Genomic DNA, 20,449 nt, shown 5'->3' with positions numbered 1-20,449 from the left:
ATCCGAACCTTAAGAGCTTATAAAAAGGTGGACTGGCAGTAAGGAAGGATTCGGAGACTAAAGAGAGATCAAAAGAGCTCAGCTGTCAACTGAAATCGGCTAAGACGCAGCTGTATAAGCAAAGCTGGCTAATGAGTGAGCGTCGCTAGCGGCTAAAGTTTCTCCTTCCTCCCAACTTTTGAAGTAACTTTAAGAAGATACAAAGTAACGTAAAGAGGGAGAAAGTTGGAAAGGAGGGCAAAAGGACTAATAATTGGCTACTTTAAGTCCTTTTTGTAACGGGAGAGGAAACGGTGGATAAAAGGAGAGGAGTGAAAATATACCAGTGTCCCTTTTCAGTCATCTTTTTTTTTAAAAAAAAAAAAAAAGAAAGTCCTGCGTAACGGAAGTGAAGCTTCCGACTCCATTTTGGTCGCTTTTTTCTTCTCTATGCACGCTGGAGTACAAGGAGGGGGAAGAAGATTAGCTAACTTGAAAACTTTGTTTTGACTACCTTCCCTGTGATTAAAAAGTAAACTTTTTCACTGACTGGATATGATTATTTTTGACTATTTTGGACTGGAAAACTGAGGAATTTAAAAGTTGGGACTCACTTTATTATAGACACCAGGTGGACAAGAAGGGAAATACAATCTGTTAATTTTTTTTTTCTTTCCTTTTTACTCCTCCTTCTCTGGTTACTGCATTCGTGTTTTCCAACGATATCCTCCACCCTCTTTTTTCCTTTTCCGCATATGTGATTTTTGACTTAGGTGGGGGCTGTTTCTCAATTTTTGCCAACAGTGGATTAACTTTTTGCTCTTTTCTTGTTTTGTTTTTTTTTTCTTCATTTTTTGGTCTTTTTCTCTGTGGAAGTTATTGGATACTTTTTTTTTTTCTTGGGGAGTGTAACCGGAACTTGGGGGGGTGTAACCGGAGTTGAGAGAGTCCAAACGGCCCGGAAGGCGCTAAAAAAGACTCTAAAGAAGAGTGGTTTAATTGAGTGTGATAGGTAACTTAAACAAGGATTATACAGTGGAGAGGTTATATCTGGAGGCCATATCATAATTTTGGGGACAGAAGCCCTTCAAAGTTAAAAGCTAAAAAAGAGGAAACTATTGGTAAAGGTGTAAAATACGGAAGTCTGAATTACCTTTATATTGGGACTGTGCCTGGTTAATAAGACCGAATTAATGAGGTTTGGGATTTTTTGAAGTGACTGTTAAAAATAAAGAAACAACAATATAATTGGAGACAATGTCTCATCAACAAAAGAAAGGAGGCAATGGGGGGACCCCAGCTGAGAGAAAGGGGTCGAAACAAGAATCAGATTTCAAAGCAGAAATATTAAAAATGTTTGCAGATATTAGGCAAAGTGAAAAAAATTTAGAATCAAAATTAGAACAAGTAGATACAAAGATTGGAAAATTGGATAGGAAAATAGATGAGACGGTTAATGAGCTGAAAGGGCAAATTAAAGAGGTATCCAAGAGAACACATGTGTTGGAGGAAGGAATGAAGAAGACAAGAATGGAAATGAAAGAACTGAAAAAGGAAGATGAAAAGATCAAGGTGGGGCTCTCAGAAACAAACAAAATGCAGGAAGAGATGTGGGATGCGATCTCTATGAATGAATTACGGCAGCGTGAAGTGAATTTAAGGCTGAGGGCCGTACCAGAGACTCAGGGAGAGGATATCAAACAGAAATTAATATTAGAACTAGCCCAATGGTTGGAAATACAATTGGAAGAAATGGAAAATACAGTTCAAAATGCATTTAGGATGAGAGTGAGAACAACTAAATCAAAGAAAGCCCCAGGAGATTGCCTCATAACATTTAAGGACAGAGAGATGAGAAATTTGATCCTCCAGAGAAATAGAGAAAAAAGACTATATATAGATGGCAGCTATATAATCATCTTTAAAGATATCCCAATTAGATTGTTGAAACGAAGATATCCATATAAACCAATGGTGCAAATTCTTAAGAAGAACAATATCGAATTTAAATGGGAATATCCGGAAGGGATTTCCTTTGTTTATAAAAGCAAGAGGCATAGGCTGACCAGGCCAGAAGAGATAGGCAAGTTCCAGAGAAAGTATAAGGAATTGATAATAGAAGAAGAGGACGACAAAGATAAAGGTATACCAGGAGGAATAGGAGCCACCGGAGGATTGGACTCAGATGAAAAGGAGAAGAAAGGGGAAAGGATGGACGAAAAGGAGAAGAAAGGGGAAAAGACGGACGAAGAAGAGGAGGAAGAAGAGGAAGGCGAAGAGGAAGAAGAAGTAGAAGAAGAAACAAACACACTATAAAAAGTAATTTACAACAACCCTTATTTCATCTATAATAAAGAACATAATGGCGTTAAAAATATGGAATTGGAACATTAATGGGATGAACGAAAAAAAAAAAAGGAATAAGGTGGAACAATATTTAAAAAAGAAAAATCTGGATATTATCTGCTTACAAGAGACACATGTAGCAAGAAGACACAGGAAAATTCTGATCAACAAAAGACTTGGGAACGAATTTATTTCATCTGATAAAGAAAAGAAAAGAGGAGTAGTTCTGTATATCAAAAATAAAATAGAAGCTCAGCAAATTTTCAAGGATGAAGAAGGTAGAATTATTGCTGTACAGATTACTTGGCAAGGTGAAAAATTGTTAATAGTCGGGATCTATGCACCCAATGGAAATAAAACTGATTTTTATAAAAAGTTGGAAGAGAAATTATTTGAGTATATGGACCAAAAAATAATTGTGATGGGAGATATGAATGGGGTAGTCTCAACAGAAATGGATAGACTAAGAGAGAAAGAGTCGAAAGAAGGTAAACTACCCAAAACTTTTTTTGAAATGTCAAAAAATTGTAATTTGATTGATATCTGGAGACTGAGACATCCACTTGAGAAACAGTTTACGTTCTACTCAGAGCCAAATCAGTCAATGTCCAGAATAGATCAAATCTGGATCTCTAATGAATTAACCCCAAGAATTTCACAAATTGAAATCCAACCAAAAGTAATTTCAGACCACAGTCCAATTAAATTGGAGATAAAAGGTTTAGAAGAAAGAACTTTTAGGTGGAGAATGAATGATTACCTCTTAGAGGACCAAAAAATCTTACAAGATGCACAAAAGAAACTGATGGAATATTTCGAGGATAATTGTAATAAAGGTACGAAGATGAGTATAGTTTGGGACGCAAGCAAGGCAGTGATGAGAGGGTTCTTCATACAACGGAACTCAATTAAAAAGAAAAACAGAGAGAAAGAAAAGAAAGAGATTCTCAAACAAATAATGGACAATGAACAAAAACTAATTAAAAAACCAAATAATTCAAAAATTAAACAAAGTATTAAGGTGTTGCAAACACAATTTGCAATGATAATTAACAGAGAAGTGGAGTGGAACATTAAAAGGCTAAGACAGAAAAACTTTGAATTTGCTAACAAATCTGGGAAATGGCTTGCTTGGCAAATTAAAAAAAGAAAAGAACAAAATACAATAAATAAAATTATAGTAGAGGGAGAAGATATAACCAACCCAAAAGAAATTAGAAAAGGATTTTTGGATTTTTACAGACAATTGTATAAAAACAAGGAAAAAAACAATATGAGGAAAATAGAGAGATATTTAAAAGAAAAAGGGGTGCAAAAGATCCCGATAGATAAGAAAGACAAGCTGAACACCCCAATAGAGAATGAAGAGATAAGAGAGATTATAAACGAGATGAAAAAAGGGAAATCTCCAGGTCCAGATGGATTTACAGCTAGCTATTACAAAGAGATGAGACAGATTTTGACAGCACCATTGAAGGAAGTAATGAATAACATTCTGAAAGAAAGGGAAATACCTGAGACATGGAAAGAAGCCTTTATAACCTTTATTCCAAAGCAAGATGCAGATCCAACACAAGTTAAAAACTATAGACCAATCTCTTTGTTAAATACGGACTATAAAATTTTTACAGGATTATTGGCGAAAAGGCTAAAAAAAGTTTTACAAGAAACTATCCATGAAGACCAAGCGGGCTTCCTCCCAGGCAGGCAGATGAGGGACAACGTTCGGAACATCGTTAATATTTTGGAATATCTGACAGCCAGGAATGAGAAGCAGGCAGCTTTGATGTTTGTGGACGCTGAAAAGGCTTTCGATAATGTCTCATGGGACTTCATGTTAAAAAACTTAGAGTATATGGAAGTAGGGAAGGGCTTCTTCAATGGAATAAAAGCAATTTATACGGAACAGAGAGCAAAACTGATAGTGAATAACGTAATCACAGAAGAGGTAGAAATATCGAAAGGTACAAGGCAGGGATGTCCACTCTCGCCTTTGTTATTTATACTGGTGTTGGAGATCTTTCTAAAATCAATTAGGAAAAATGAAAGGATAAAAGGGGTGTCGGTGGGTCAAAATAAATACAAAGTTAAAGCCTTTGCCGACGATCTGGTGATAATGATGGAAGACCCGATGGAAAGTGTAATAGAAGTGTTAGAGGAGATTGAGCAATTTGGAAAAGTAGCTGGTTTTATACTAAATAAGAAAAAAACTAAGATCATAGTAAAAAATATGGATCAAACACTGGTAAAAGAGTTACAACAGCAAACTTGTATTGAAGTGGTGAAAAAGGTAAAATATTTGGGAATATGGCTGACTCCAAAAAATATTGATTTGTACCAGAATAATTACTTACCTGTGTGGAATGGAATTAAGAAAGATCTAGAGGTGTGGGGAAGATTAAAATTATCCTTTTGGGGTAGGATTTCAATGATTAAGATGTGTGTACTCCCAAAGATGTTATTTTTATTTCAGATGATTCCAGTACTTAAAGGGACGGGGATATTTAAAGAGTGGCAAAGAGGAATTTCGAGATACATCTGGCAGGGCAAAAAACCAAGAATTAAATACAAATTATTAACAGACGCAAAAGAAAGAGGGGGCTTTGCCCTGCCAGATCTGAAATTATACTATGAGGCTTCGTGCCTTTGCTGGATAAGAGACTGGATAAAATTAAAGAATACAAAATTGTTAGATTTAGAGGGATTCGATAACAGATTTGGGTGGCATGCGTATTTGTGGAGGGAGAAGAAAAAGGGCCACAAAACTTTTGAAGACCACATCTTTCGGAAATCGTTAAAGGAAGTTTGGGAAAGATACAAAAACATATTGGAATCAGGGATTCCACACTGGTTGTCTCCATTAGAGGTTATGTGTGTTAAAAAAAATAATATGAGAGAAAATTGGATTACCTATGGAGATTTAGTGATTAAAGATGGAGAAAAATGGAGATTGAGGCCATACGAACAAGTAAAAGAGTACGTGTTTGATTGGTTTAACTATTACCAGATAAATGATATGTTTAAAAAAGATTTGAAAGAAAAGGGTTATAAAGGAAAAGAGTCAAGATTTCAAACGGAAATAGTAAACAGTGATAGTAAAATAATTTCCAAAATGTACAGAATGTTACTAGAATGGCATACGATGGATGAGGAAGTCAAGTCGGTGATGATCCACTGGGCCAAGGATTTTGGTTACAACATATACTGGGAAGAGTGGGTGAAAATATGGAATAACAACTTGAAGTTTACAGCATGCACCACATTAAAGGAAAACACGATGAAAATGGTATACAGATGGTATATCACACCAGTTAAATTAGCAAAAATGTTCAAAATTAACAACAAGTGCTGGAAATGTAAAGAGAAAACGGGAACTTTTATACATATGTGGTGGGAGTGCAAAAGAGTGAAAGGGTTCTGGGAGAGTATATATAATGAATTAAAAAAGATGTTAAAATATAGCTTTGTAAAAAGACCAGAAACCTTCCTTTTAGGAATAATGAGGAACGATATTAATAAAAAGGACTGTAAACTTTTCCAGTATGCTATAACAGCAGCGAGAGTACTGATGGCCCAGAAATGGAAACAGGAAGAACTGCCGACTGTGGAAGAGTGGAGAATGAAGTTAACAGATTACGCAGAACTGGATAAATTAACTGGGAAAATTAGATACCAACGAGCTCATAAATTTAACGAGGACTGGGAAAAATTTTCGGGGTATTTGGAAGATGTATGTGATGAGCGAACAACGCTAGTGGGTTTTAAAGAAGTTTTGTGAGTAAGATAAGGAATATTGCAAAGATGTAAACAAATATGGCAAGATAGATATTTATTTATTTACTTGTTTAGTTTAAAAGGAAAAAAAAAGGGAAAAGGAAAAATGGTGATACGAAATATGAGAAATGTGTAGGAAAAATTTTTATTACGGACGATTGGCAGGAAAGTTGAGGGAAGTCCACATAAATTGTAAATATGTTAATGAGAAATTGGTATAATTGTAAATATGTATGAAAAAATTGAATAAAAATGAGATGCAAAATTTATTTACTAATGAAAGCATCAAGCCAGGAATATGGGACTGTATAGACATGCCCTTTGACATGGTTCTATATAACATGATAGCAACCATACACAAGCAGGAGAATAGATTGTACCTTTCATAATCAACAGCAGACACAGCAAAGGGCATTGAAAGAAGCTTATAATTGTGGAACTATTTCAAGGGCTTTACAAGAGTGAAGTCTGGGTTTGAATTTACTATATAAATAGCATTGTACTTTACTGACCATTTCAATTCTTCCTTAGAGCACTGCATATGTCCACATCACTGAGGCATATTGAAGCAACTAATTTATATGCTTTATTTGCATGTAAATAGTATGTATACTAATGTGGATTATTAAAAAAATCAATTGGATATATTTTGTCTTATTTAAAAATTATTATTTTAATCTTCTAGTGAATTTGTATCCTTATTTCTGAGTTGTGAGTGCAATAATAAGAGTTGCCATATTAGCATTTCATTCCTGGTACTTGAAGGACAGTCTTCCTGTTGGGATTGCAAACTGACTGGGGAAAACACCACCAGCCTGGCCTGCTTTTGTGCTTTTAACAGCAGCTTTATTTGTAGAAATTGGCAGATGCAGTTCTTCATATCTTAGTGAGGGGGATTATAACGTTCTTAGACATTTTAATAGAAATGTGAATGGACTAGAAAAGATAAAAGTTGGTAATCCCATTTCCTACCTACAGTATTTGTCTTCACATGCATCACACTAACAGACTTTTCATTCTGTTTGAAGTCCTGTTAGTTTCAAAAATGTGCATTTTCTTAACAACTTTGATTAATTAGAAGTTTCCCTTCTGCATTTTTACAATGCTGTAATAGTAATGATCAACAACAACATGGTAGAAAATAGTTTACTTCTAAGGCTGTTGAAGGCATTTTTTTCCCTTGCAGTTCTGATTTAACCCATTTCAAGACAATGGCTGTATCTTACAGATCCCAAGCGTATTTGCTCAGAAGTGACCTGCACTGAATTCAGTGGGAAATGCTCCCTGATAAGTGTGTTCAGGATTTTCCAATCTTAAAACTTATTTTTACTAAAACAAGAAAGTCTTTTAAAACTAATATTAATATCATATACGTTTAAAATTACATTACTTGGGAAATTTAGGACGTGAGTCGGTTGATTGCTCAAATACAGTACTGTCAAAGATTTCATCAAGCTGGGATGGAGGCCCTTGTGAAGGTGGCAGCTTATATTTCTTATTTTAGTAATTTAGTTGCATCATAGTATCGCCTGATGGTATCATCTAACCTATTCTATTTTGCTTATTACAGCAAAAAGATCTTGATTAAACTGAAACTATAGGTTTCAGTTTTCAGGAAGAAATAACTCAAGTTTAGCCCCTTCTTGACAAGAGAACTTGGTTTTCCTTTCTGTGGATTTAATAATTTAGATGTCAGAACATAGTCTGAAATGGGCCAGAATCAACCTTTTCGGGTGCTACATTGTGTGTGTGATTCTCCATAGAAGACTTTGCAGGCAGGACTGAATCAACCAGACAGTTCTGCCTCAGCAATTACTGTGAAATGATTGTTTTTCCTCTTTGCCTTAAAAGCTGTGTATGGAGATGCGGGAAAACAATTATTTTCCTAGCAAAAAGAACTACTGAACTTACTTTCTGTGATAATAATACTGCATAGTATCATAGAATCATAGAGTTGGAAGGGACCCGGGGTCATCTAGTCCAACCCCTGAAATGCAGGAATGACTGTGCAGGTACTTATAGTAACGCATAGGTACCTTTTGTATGGCACTCATGACATCAGTCCAGATGTCTTGTGTCACTTTTAACTATCCATTTTATGTGCTTAAAAAAATATATTCTGAGGATGTGTGGTTGAGCTGTCTATAGCAGTGTGTCAGCACAAAGATAATAAATGAATAATAAACCACAGTAATAAACCAATTAACTGGTCAATCTTCTGTACAATTCAACAGCTAATCTCTCTGGCATAATCTCTTGGCATAATCTCTCTGTTATATGGGGGATAAGGATATTTCTTGCTGTGGGATCTGAGGTAGGGCCTGTGTGTGTATGAGGCAGTGGATCCAGCACTGCTTCCCTAACTTTGGGAAGACGGTTCTTCCTTGCTTTTCAATGTGCCGCCTCCAGATTGGCATAAAGGAAGCTTGGGGATTGCTGGTGCCACAGCCCTTCAATGCCTTGTTTGGGGGCACTTGCTATTGCTGGCAGGAGAACGACTGACAATAGCTTTCCATTAGCACTCATCTCTGGTGGCAGAAAGGCACATATGCACTGTCTTAACTCCTTGGGACATTGGTGGGATGGTTCAAATTGTGCTCTAGAATGCTATCCTTTACACACTTACTTGAAAGTAAGTTCTGCTGAACTCAGTGGTGCTTATTCTGACTAGACCTGCTGCATAGGAATTCATTGCAAATATTAGCCTAGGAACATAATTATTTTATCTGATTCTTTCCCCCATTTGTCCTCAAAATGTAAGCCTATCGACAGTATCTTCTATGTTTATGTAGCTTACACTCCTTCTCTTCTGTAGTGTTACTGGAAGCAATTTCAAAGAACGGGAGTGCTGCCGGGAGTGGTGCTTACTGTCGAAAACCAGCAAGTGGAAGTGATAAGAACAAACCCAATAGCATGAAGGACAGCAGTGCATCTGCTGCAGGTGAAAGTGGGAAGACCTACACCAAAGATCAAGTGGAAGGAGTGCAAAGGTATTTTCCTAAATAAACAGATTGCCTGTTGATAGTACTGATAATAAATTACAAGTGTATCTGACAGCATAGCGTTCCCCAACCTGGTGCCCTCCATCTGTTGTTGGACAGCAGTTCTAATAATACCTGACCAATTGCCATGCTGCCTTGCAGGATATATTCAGGAGAAGAAAAGGCTGAAGAGTAAACCCTATAAAATTCCAGTCTCTAAGGCATCTTGTAAGCCTCGTAAGTCCTGGTGCCAAGCTGGTGCAAAACATATTGCTGTGCTTTCCTTTGGATCACATCAGCGAGGCCAAAAGGGGAGTCTTGTCATCTGGGCAGCCCAGGACTTTCAAACACACTGCCCAGGCTAACACAGTCATTTGACTTCACCCCCAGAGGCACACTCCAGATGGATACCAACAACAACATTTGCTATGCTGACTGAAACTGATCAAAGTTGTAGTCTAAACGACCTGGATGGCACCATGTTGTGGAAGGCTGGTCTAGGTAAAAACAGTACCTCTTCAGATGTTGTGAGTGTGATTTCAGCTTAAGAATATTAACTTAGCTGAGAGCATCACACTGCTCTTTACAAAGGTTTTAAGTCAACGTTTTAGAGCAGTACAGCTGTCACTTAAATGTTCTGATGCGAGAGCTAAACTCATGGATTCCATTTTTGAAAGGTCTCATAGTTTGAGCGCACTGCCGCTATGTTGACAGAATGCTTTGTCAATATCAGTTGGAGCCTGATGTAGCTTGTTATCATTTCAAACAGTAAATGAGATGGCTAAGAAAGTTTTGCCTGTATAAACAGCAGCTGTGTCAATATGTTGAATTGTTCCATATACTGGAGTGTTTTAATTTAGTACTACTATTAACATGGTAGGTGAATAGGTCCTTTCCTACTTCTTTTCCTTTAGTGCATGTATTAGTGACTCTTTCACCTCTAACCTGAATCCAATCAACAATTAGATTATGAGGAACATGTGCTCCTTGACCCAATTTGCAAGCGATAAGGAGGAAAAAAAGCAGGGGCATGGGGAGGAAGCCCAAAAGCAAGAGGGTGCGCCACCCACTTTGGACTTTGGCTCCCCCACCACAAGCTTCAGTCCTATTCACTTTAACATGCACGCCTAATAGATTGCCCCAAGGGAACGTGGCCCTCGACAGAAAAAAAGAAAAGGTTCCCAACTCCTGATTCACTCTCTCATTGAAGTACGTGAGATAACTTTTCCAGTGCAGGAGGAAAGGGTAAAAGGCCCCTTAGCCCATGCCAGGGTCCTGATCTGGATTGGCCCCCAAGCTTGCAATCGATTGTACTTCTGGACTAGCTGAGGTCCCATATGCTGTTGGCATGAATGTCAAGGAGGAGGGGCAAAACTGAAGAAAAGAGTTCCTAGTGGCTGATGGGAATCTTCTGGGAGCCAGATATAGCTGGCAGGCCAGAGATTCTCCATCCACGTTCTAAAATATGATGCAAATGGTCTAGCCACACATTTGCTGCATCCTGAGGTTTTTATTCTTACTTTTATTTATTAAATTTCTATTCTGCCCTTCTTCCAAGAAGCTGACAGAGATGGACAAGATTTTTTTTATCCCCAACCCCAATCTAACTTAACAATCTGCGGAGTAGGTTCAGGTGAGAGATAGTGAGTGGCACATAGCCAGTGAGCTTCATGGCTGACATAGATTTTCCTGCTTCTTTTCCCACATGTTTAGCCTCTGCAACTCACTAAATATGACAGAAGTTATACGAACGACATTTGGATTGCATGTACATCACCTGAATATTTGGACAATAGTGTTAAGAAGCACAGGAGTGCCATTTATAGAGCAGAACAATCTCCAAGTGATTAGTTTTAGCATATTTTTGCCAGGTTAGAATCTAATAATGTGTGTTGATAGGCAGAAATATAAACAAGCATTTTAGTTTCTTTCCCATCCTATACACAAGAGAGAGTGCTTGTAGTTCTTCAATAGAGTGTTGCTCGGTGACAGTATGGTTCAACTGGGAGCAGTGCAAGATGCAATAACTCTTTACTGATTGCATAAGGGTTAAGCAAGCTGAACAGAAGGCTGCTCACTTTATTGCACCAAAGAGGTCTGGTGATAATGTCTTCTCATGTGGGCAAAATTTCATTTCCAAGTTTCTGAAACAAAAAATATGGGCTTAGCTTTCTAGTAAAGAGCTATCATCTTCAAAACCTGCACAACTACCAATGGCAGCATAAAAGTGAAATGGAGATCTTTCTTATTGTAATGCTGGTGTCTCTGGAATATCTATCACAGTATTTAATCTCATTAAGTTGGGGGGGAACCTAATGGGTTGATCATTTTCATAACTATTATTAGTAGGAACTACTACGTTATCTTATTGGATTAGTGTTGCTCTGAATCAAAGTGGGATTTTAAAAACCATTTAGCCGATATATCAGTGTTCCTCCAAAATATTTACCAATTGTCCTTGGTGCACTTTTAATTCCTCTTCAAAGAGGAGCTGGAACCAAGATGAGACTCCAAGGAGTGCATTTTCCTTGTTGAAGAACTACAGCCACTGTAAATCTTATTACCCTTTCAGGTTCCATGCACATTCCTTGCTTTTTTTGTTAAAGAAATATTCAGATCTGCTTTGAGATGTTACAAATTATTTTACCTAATGGAAATTTACCAATTCTTTCTTCAGTATAATGAACTGTATCTGTCATGCATGATTGATATTCATTCATACAAGCAAGAGTTCAGGAAAATGATTTGCCTCTTGTTAATACGTAGATGTATTAAAGTACTCATCTGTCTTAACAGAAGAATTTTGTGATTTAATTTCTTTAGAAATTGCTAACCTATCTACTGCTAGGCATTTCCATAATATTCCCTCCTATGCTTCTTCACACCTTTGTCCAAACTTTCAGTTAAAAATGTACATGCAATTCAAATATTGTGGGTATAGCTTTGACCCACATTTAATAATCGTACCTCAATAATAGTAATAATTTCACAAGTCAGCTGCTGGATTCTATGGCAATAAGATAAAAGTCCTTTGGTTTTAGGAGAAGACACAAGAGCTTTGCTTGCAAACTGCCATCATTTTTTCTAATCCATCCCCATAAGAATAGTTGTGCTGCTTGTCCCTGGAGTTTATCCTTTATAGTCTCTGGTGTTTGAAGCCACCTCTTTCTTGATGGTTACATCATTGACCTCATAATCCTTTTGCCATCATGAACTGTAAAGTTATAACAGGGCAAAGAATAAAAACTGCTGCCCACTTAAATGGGTTTCAGGTAACTGTAATATTGGATGTGTGTGTATTATATCTGGGATTCCTTTGTTAACATTGCTTTACAATAAAACACATTAACAACATTAGGCATAGTTCTACATATGGATTTTCCAATGTATATGTAATATTACTGCTAAAAAAAAAATCCAATTTTTTTCGAAATACTGGTACTGTGGTTTCTGTGCATAAGATGAAGCTGTTTGAAAATGAACTTTTCAAATTGTGCTTTAAGAGTTGATAGTTGTGTTTTAAAATTGAAGTTATTTTGTTTAATGACCTCTTGCAGTATAAAAAAATGTAAAAATTACTATGAAGTCCTTGGAGTGTCCAAAGATGCAGGTGACGAAGACTTGAAGAAAGCTTATCGAAAGCTTGCTCTGAAGTTTCATCCGGACAAAAATCATGCACCAGGAGCAACAGAAGCTTTTAAAAGTAATATTTTCTAATTCACTTGTAGAAAAGAAAACATTTCAGGGGCAGGTGTATCTCTTTTGCCCAACTGGTTGTGTTAATGCACATCATTTTAATAATGGGTTGGATCCAAAGGTGCTCTTTTGTAGCTGCAAAAGGATGACTTTTTACACCTTGCACTAAGCTGTACATCTTGTAGCCAGAGCATTTTATGTGACAATGAAACTAAATCTGTAATCTACTTTTGCAAGTGGAAGGATAAAAACTCATGTAGAAGTAACTTATTGCAGGCGACTCTTCCAGGAGCACCTATGCAAACCTTTAAAAAATAGCACTGGTTGTTATTTTCCTCCCATTTATGGTCCTTTGGTTGTAGCTTAGTATATTCAGATCCTCATACACAAGGTGGTAGACATTGGGTTGTAAAAGCAAACCATCATCTATGTACTAACTTTAATATAGGTATGAAAGGAACCTTACCAGTAACTTATTGGAAACATGGGCTGGAACCCAGGCTACTGGGAACCTTGTTTCATGTGCCCAGGGGGTGCTGGGTTTGTCAGTATTGAGCAGGGTCCCTGTAGGTTATTTCAAAAGCATGTTTAAAACAGTTTGTGATACGGCATGAACACTTACTACAGTGGAACCTTGGCTGTCAAACGTAATCCTTTCTGGAAGACTGTTCGATTTCCAAAACGCTCAACAACCGAGGTGCAATTGTTGGTCAGCAAAATCCTTTGGAAAAATGCGCCTCGGAAGACGTTCGACTTCCAAGGTGCATTCGAAAATTCACTTCTGGGTTGTTGGCGTTCAAAAGCCAAAATGTTCGACTTCCAAAGCATTCGAAAACCGAGGTTCCACTGTATTTAAATAAAATAATAAATTGGGCACTGCTGTGGCCAAACACTGCTTGCACTGAAAGAACAGGAGTTTATATGTTACCGAACACACTTTCTGTTGTGATACCTACTTGCATTGTTATTTGTTTTATTTATAAATAAATTGCTTCCTATGAGGCATCCCAAAGCATTTCACAGTACTATAGTCATACTGGTATCTGTACTATACATTTGTTTCCATGTTTCAAAGGGGAGGGGGAATGGACAACAACTTACTCCTTACTCCTTTTAGACTGTGTGCCATGCATCAGCCCCAGACATGTTTGAGACCATGTCCAATGTTGTCTATGTGCAGTGTGGAAAAGTGGCTCACTGCAAGTCAGGCAGTCTGGGTCCCCGTCTGACCTGGGAATTAATACAAGTACAATGTATCGCTCCCTTCTCTGTGTATCTAAAATGTTTCTTTTCTCCCATGCTCCTTTCCCCTGCACTCTGCATTTCAGAGATCGGAAATGCATATGCTGTGTTAAGCAATCCAGAAAAACGAAAGCAATATGACCTCACAGGCAGTGAAGAGCCATGCAGCCATCCTGGCAACGGTAGATTTAACTTCCACAGGGGATGTGAAGCAGATATTACTCCAGAGGACCTTTTTAACATGTTCTTCGGCGGGGCATTTCCAACAGGTATATTCACTGATCACCTCGCCTTAGCTCACCACTTCCATCTCACTCCCGCTGTATCATCCTGCCCATTCACTTATCAGTCCCAAATATCTCCCCTTTCCTAAGATGGATCAGCCACCTTGAGTTGTACATATGTATTAAATGAATGGGGTGTAAGTGCTTTTGTAACTGATTAAATCTGTTCTAGCATGCTCAGCAACAATTGCCTCATGTAGTATGGTACCAGCAAGGTTCTCATACAATGATATCAGAGCGCCCACAAACTATTTATTGCTTCCTAGTGCTTTGCTTAAAACCAAATTTGCTTTTCCCAAACCTGAAGAACAAGTTTGTGAAACTTAAATGTTTGCCTTGCCCACTAGCAGCCAGTGGTCCAATAAACTGTTACGTCTTTTTCTTGAAGTTGCAATATATTATTTCTACTAATTAGTATGGCATTCTGCATTGCCCATAGTGTTGCCTCAAAACAAGTACAGCTGAGTACTTATTTTTTCCCCTTGTAGTGTTTTTTCTGCTCCCAATGCGATCTTTTAAATATTTTCTCCCCTGTAGGCAGTGTGCATTCATTTTCTAATGGAAGGTCTGGCTACAGTCACCATAATCAACATCGTCATAGTGGGCATGAAAGAGAAGAGGAGAGGGGTGATGTATGTTTGTCTTTTGCATGAACTTATCTTTTTTGAAATATCGTCCCTAGAAGTAATATTAATGAGCAGCATGCCTTGCAGTTCTGTTGTCCAAATGAGTGCCTGTTTAGTAAACAGAAGCAAGGAAATAGTAACAGTTAAAAACCTAATTCTGAATTTTCTGAACTAGCGTATCTTATTTTAATGGAGGAATCCTATGCATGATGTTTACTCAGAAGTAAGACCCATAAAGTTTATAAAGAGGAGCTAGCAGCAGCTTGCTTTTGCTCCTCTATGGGAATTCCTGCAATTCCTCTAAGCCAGTGGTTCTCAAAGGGTGTAGCGAGTCACACTAGTGTGGCAGGAGAAGATGGCAAGTGTGGCGGAGAGGAAAAAGTTTGAGAACTGCTACTCTAAGCCATGGCTTCACATGAGGATAGGACATGAAGTGATAGGTTTTAACAATATGAAGTTAAAGAAAGACTACACATACTCATTAGTGCAACCTATCTCCTTCCAAAGCTTTCAAGAAAGACTGGACAGGAATCCACTATAGGTCTTTTGGGGTGTACACATCTTTTCTGTCTAGGAAAGTGGTGATGATGGTGCAATAGATTCCTTCCAACAAAAACAAAACACCCTGTGATTTGTCTATCTGATTGCTGTTTCCTTCTCCAGGGCGGCTTCTCTATGTTCATCCAGCTGATGCCAATTATTGTGCTGATCCTTGTCTCTTTGCTGAGCCAGTTGATGGTGTCTAATCCTCCATACTCCTTATATCCAAGATCGTAAGTGGTACTATTAATATTTGTATGGTTTACATGGATATTTTAAAATACCTCTGCTGTTCCTGCATTTTTTCAAGCTTTATGTATTGCAGAGCTTTTCTCCTTTGTGTGCACCAATTCAGAAATGATCAGGAAAATCCAAAAGCAAGAAATGCTCCTATTACCCCCTTGAAAAACTAGCTCAATATAGAAGCTCAGTTCAGCTGAACAATGGCTTATTGTGGGTCTGTGCTATGTTTACATCACTTAGGTCAGTGTTGCTAAGGGGTTCTGCGCCTTATTTTTGACCTTCACTGGGAAAAGAGGCCTTAATGCTTTCTCACATGGTTGTCCTTGACAAGGTTTAAAGTAGAGCTTACAGTGAAATTCACCCATTTGGTTGCACTTTAAACTAGCAGCATGATGCTGTAAATCAGTGTTTCCCAACCTTGGCCCTCCAGCTGTTTTTGGACTACAACTCCCATCATCCCTAGCTAGCAAGACCAGTGGTCAGGGATGATGGGGACTGTTGTCTGAAAACAGCTGGAGACCTAAGGTTGGGAAACACTGATGTAACTAAGAAGTATTTACAAGTGGTTCTGAGTTTTGATTTTTAGAATTAGAGATCTGGAGATGGCAACCACAGCTATTTTCAGGCTTTTTGTGAGTGGAATCCTAATGCTTATTTGGATTGCTTAAAACAAATGGCTTTCCTTATGGTACTTACTTCTCTTGGTAGTTTATCTACTAACGCAGGAGTCAGCACACTTTTTCAGCAGGGGGCCAGTCCACTGTCCCTCAGACCTTGTGGGAGGGGGGGGGTGGACTATATTGGGGGGGGGAGGAAATGAATGAATTCCTATGCCCCACAAATAACCCAGAGATGAATTTTAAATAAAAGGGCACATTCTACTCATATGAAAACAAGCTGATTCCCTGACCATCCACGGGCCCGATTTAGAAGGCGATTGGGCCAGATCTGGCCCCCTGGGCCTTAGTTTGCCTACCCATGTACTAACGCAATGTGCATTATGTTTTCATGCTAATAGTAGATTCGTTGTTAGTAGCTAGACTGCAGTTGCACGTGTCAGAGGCCAGGACCTCCAACCTGAGTGATAGCCTCTCCCTAGAAGGTGAGAAGTCCACAGCATTACTAGCTTCCAGCTTCCATTCCTATGGTAATGGAAGCCACTATCTTAACCTGGCTGACTCTGTAAATATAGGCAATGAAGAACAGAGGGAATTTCTTAATTTAACCCTTTAGTATGAAAATATATTTTCTTGTAGATTAATTTTTAAAAAATGAAGCAAAGGTAAATATAGAGGACCTCTCCAAAATGAACTGTAAAATTCAATTCAGTGTAAACAAGTGTAAAGTGTTACATGTAGGGGGGGAGGAATCTTTCACATATCCACTCATGGGGTCTGAACTGGAAGTGACTGACTCAGGAGTGAGACTTTGCTGTTGTGAATAGCTTGATGGAGATGTTGATCCAGTGTGCAGTAGCTGTGAAAAAGGCAAATTGCATGCTAGGATATTTAATGTGGAGCCTTCTAATTAGGAGCAATCTAACTCAATAGAATGCCCACATCATTGTGATAAGCTCTAGACATGTTTTAGCAAACCAACAACATGGAAGGTATAGAGTTTACAGAAAATCGGACACCAGATACAAGACATCATCTATAACATTGCTATTTCTTGCTTTACAGACATGGCAAATTGGTGTTGTATATATGTAAAGACTTTCGTGAAAACTCTTATTTATGTTGCAATGAATCTGAAACCCTCTTTGATTTTTCTTTGCTGACAACAACATTGGGGACAGTGACACAGGCTGACAATTAGTATGGGATCTCTTTACAGGGGTTCAGGACAGACCATTCAGATGCAGACACAAAACTTGGGTGTTGCTTATTATGTCAACAAGGACTTTAAAAACGAATATAAAGGTGCAAATTTGCAAAAGGTGGAAAAGAGTGTGGAAGAGGACTACGTGTCCAACATTCGAAATAACTGTTGGAAAGAGAGGCAACAAAGTAAGTAGACCTTATGATTGTTTTAAAAAATAAAGGCATTATACCGAATAACATGTAGCTCTGAATAGAATGAGATACTTGCATGGATCCTAAGGGAGTTTCCCCCCTTTTCAGAGGTTTGTGAGATCCAGGTTCATTTCCCCTAAACCACGCCCACCTGCCCTGCAACTGATGTAGTATTGAATTTTCCGCACACCAGTAGATAGGCAGAGAACTCACTTGCACACCTGAACCCTGCGTAAAGCAGAACTGAAACCCCTGCACATTGGATCATGTGTGAGTTCAGTCCTGCTGAGTCACATCAACAGGAGCACCTAACTGCCAATGACCAACTTGGATGGCTTGGAAACTGCAGGAAGGGCAAGTGCTCCTGTGCTTAGGTCCTGCTTGCAGACTTCTCATGGGCATTTGGTTTGCCGCTGTGAAAACAGGATGCTGGATTAGACAAGCCATTGGTATGACTTATAAGGTTCTTGTATAAGAATTATTAAGGTTATCTTTGTAGAGTGCTTCGAACAGTTGCAGTGGAAGTGCTATATTTGTTGTCATCAAGAGGGGGAATGACCCCAGCCACCTCAGAAGCAGTCATAAAATTCGGGGGGGGGGGGCTTTATTTGGACTCTGAATACTTCAACAATTATATTCTGGTGGCTAGCATCCTCTTCCTGGAAAAGATGTTCAAGCAGGTTGCTGACCAATTCAAGACACTCTTGAATTAAACTCATTTTATAGATCCATTTCATTCAAGGTTTAGCCTTGGTTTTGGCACCAAAACTGTCTTGGTTGCCTTGTGGGATTATGTTTGCTAGTAGGGAGACACAGACAGTGTAGCCCTGTTGTTGTTGTTTTCTTTTAGACTTGGACACTGTTCTTAATAGTATGTGTTATAGTAACCTCCTAAAGATGTTGTTTGATTGGGTGTGGACAGTATTTGCTGTTCAGTAGTTCCTCTTGTACTTGGACAGAAGCAGGTGTTCAATTCCATCACTGGCTTTGGGGTCCTGAAGGGCTCTGCCTTATCCATGCTTTTTAACATCTACATGAAATGGCTGGGTGAGGTCATCTGGGGATTTGGAATGTTGTGTCAGCAGTTTGTCAGTTAACATTTAGGGGTTCCCCCCTTGCTTTATATTGAATCCAGATGAGGGTGTCTATTTAGATCAGTGCTGGGCTGTGGTAATGAGGAGGATGAGGGCCAATAAGCTTAGATTCAGTGCAAACTATAGAGAGGTATTCCCCCTAAAGGACTGGGTTTGTAAGTTGCATGAGTGGCTTGGAGCACCTTCTTCCAGCTTGGGTTGGTACACGGCTTCTATGATCCATTGCTATAGGGCAGTTTATATGTTAAATAAAAAGGTGAAGAGAGAAAATTGAAAGCCACATGGCATCCAAGAGAAGAGGGTACTCTCTGGCAGGTTGGAAATTTGTGGATCTGAATCATTTTAGTATTGGCATGATATGAAAAAAGTAGATGGCGTTTTATTGCTTTCTCTTTTTGTAAACCACTTTGAGGTTTTTTTACACTCAAGTGCTGTATACATTTTATGAAATAAATAACATTTGTCAGCTATTGCCAAGATGTTTTATTTACTTTGTTTTTGTTTTTAAAGAAACAGATTTACTGTATGCAGCAAAAGTGTACAGAGACGAACGTCTTCGAAGGAAAGCAGAAGCCATCTCCATGGACAACTGCAGAGAGTTAGAACGGTTGACCAGTATCTATCGGGGAGAATGAGCTAGATCCTGAAATGTACTGCCTGTACATGTGCGCTCTCTCTCTCTATGTATAAAAAGAAAAATCTGTAAACTGAGAAAATACTATTCCGTCATGAAAAGGAAGAGGGATGTAAAACTGCTGTCTAGCTGTTTCCAAAAACCTTATCCTGAAGTACCAATATAATTTAATAGCCTCTTAGTCTGAAATATATGACAAGGTCATATATTTACATCATTGAATTGTCATTTAAGTTTTACTCCCAGAGCTTCTGTGATTTCTTTTTCTACAAGAAGCAGCTTCAATGTGCTGCTACGCTTGTGGAGATGTAGACATAGTGGTTCTTCTTCTGAAATACTTGCCATGTAAATATGTGTGGAAAAAGAAGACTTGTGTATATAAAAATGTTTAAAGAAATCTCAAAGGCATTTAGATGCATTAAACCCTTTAATCTCATGGATGGAACAATTAGTATGACTACATCATTCCTTATTCAGATGTCAAGTGTGTGGAACTGAAAGAAAACAGAAACAATTTTCTCTCTGCATAAAATCTACTAGGTTGAAGGAGTATTTTTAAAAAAGTAATGGGCCATGTGGATTTCTTATGAGATGATTGGATAAGACTGGCTGATACCCGAGTTTCAGCATTCATGCTGTAGTTTTAATACTGTATATCTAAGCAGTGACAAACCAGACATCTGTACCAGACTGTTTCTTGCTAAGTGGCACACTGGCACCAAAAAAGAGAAGTACACAGATACTTTTGGTACTTAATCACATCCTGTTTTGGTGTTCCAGAAAAGAACAAGGTGTATTTAAGCAAGTGCTGCTGTACAACCCACCTCTCCATATTTTTTAGTTGAGCATGACTTAGGGTCACGTGCAAATCCTTTAGAAATGGAAGGTGTTAAATCCACTTGCTAAATACACAAGCATGCTAAATATACATTCATAGGCTGCTTCTCTTTCACTAAAAAGCAGAGAAAAAAATGGAGTAGCAATTTTTTTAAAAG

General features: G+C 38.2%; 1 protein-coding gene across 1 annotated transcript in view; it reads left to right on the top strand.

Annotated features, from left to right (window-relative positions):
* The window catches only part of DNAJB14 (DnaJ heat shock protein family (Hsp40) member B14), a 28,432-nt gene extending 8,201 nt beyond the window's left edge, over window positions 1-20,231 (top strand). Inside the window, exons 2-8 of the mRNA XM_083456816.1 lie at window positions 8,915-9,089; window positions 12,638-12,783; window positions 14,105-14,287; window positions 14,840-14,934; window positions 15,592-15,701; window positions 17,548-17,720; window positions 19,331-20,231. Of these exons, the coding sequence (XP_083312942.1) occupies window positions 8,915-9,089; window positions 12,638-12,783; window positions 14,105-14,287; window positions 14,840-14,934; window positions 15,592-15,701; window positions 17,548-17,720; window positions 19,331-19,455 (1,007 nt within the window). The 3' untranslated portion in view covers window positions 19,456-20,231. The remainder of the gene's footprint in view (window positions 1-8,914; window positions 9,090-12,637; window positions 12,784-14,104; window positions 14,288-14,839; window positions 14,935-15,591; window positions 15,702-17,547; window positions 17,721-19,330) is intronic.
* Window positions 20,232-20,449: the final 218 nt, after the last annotated feature.

The sequence above is a fragment of the Podarcis tiliguerta genome, assembly GCF_965153285.1.
Source record: "Podarcis tiliguerta genome assembly, chromosome: 9".
In the NCBI taxonomy this organism is placed as follows: Eukaryota; Metazoa; Chordata; class Lepidosauria; order Squamata; family Lacertidae; genus Podarcis; species Podarcis tiliguerta.
The sequence above is the reverse complement of the archived record's forward strand: the minus strand, read 5'-3'. Positions and strand labels throughout refer to the sequence as shown.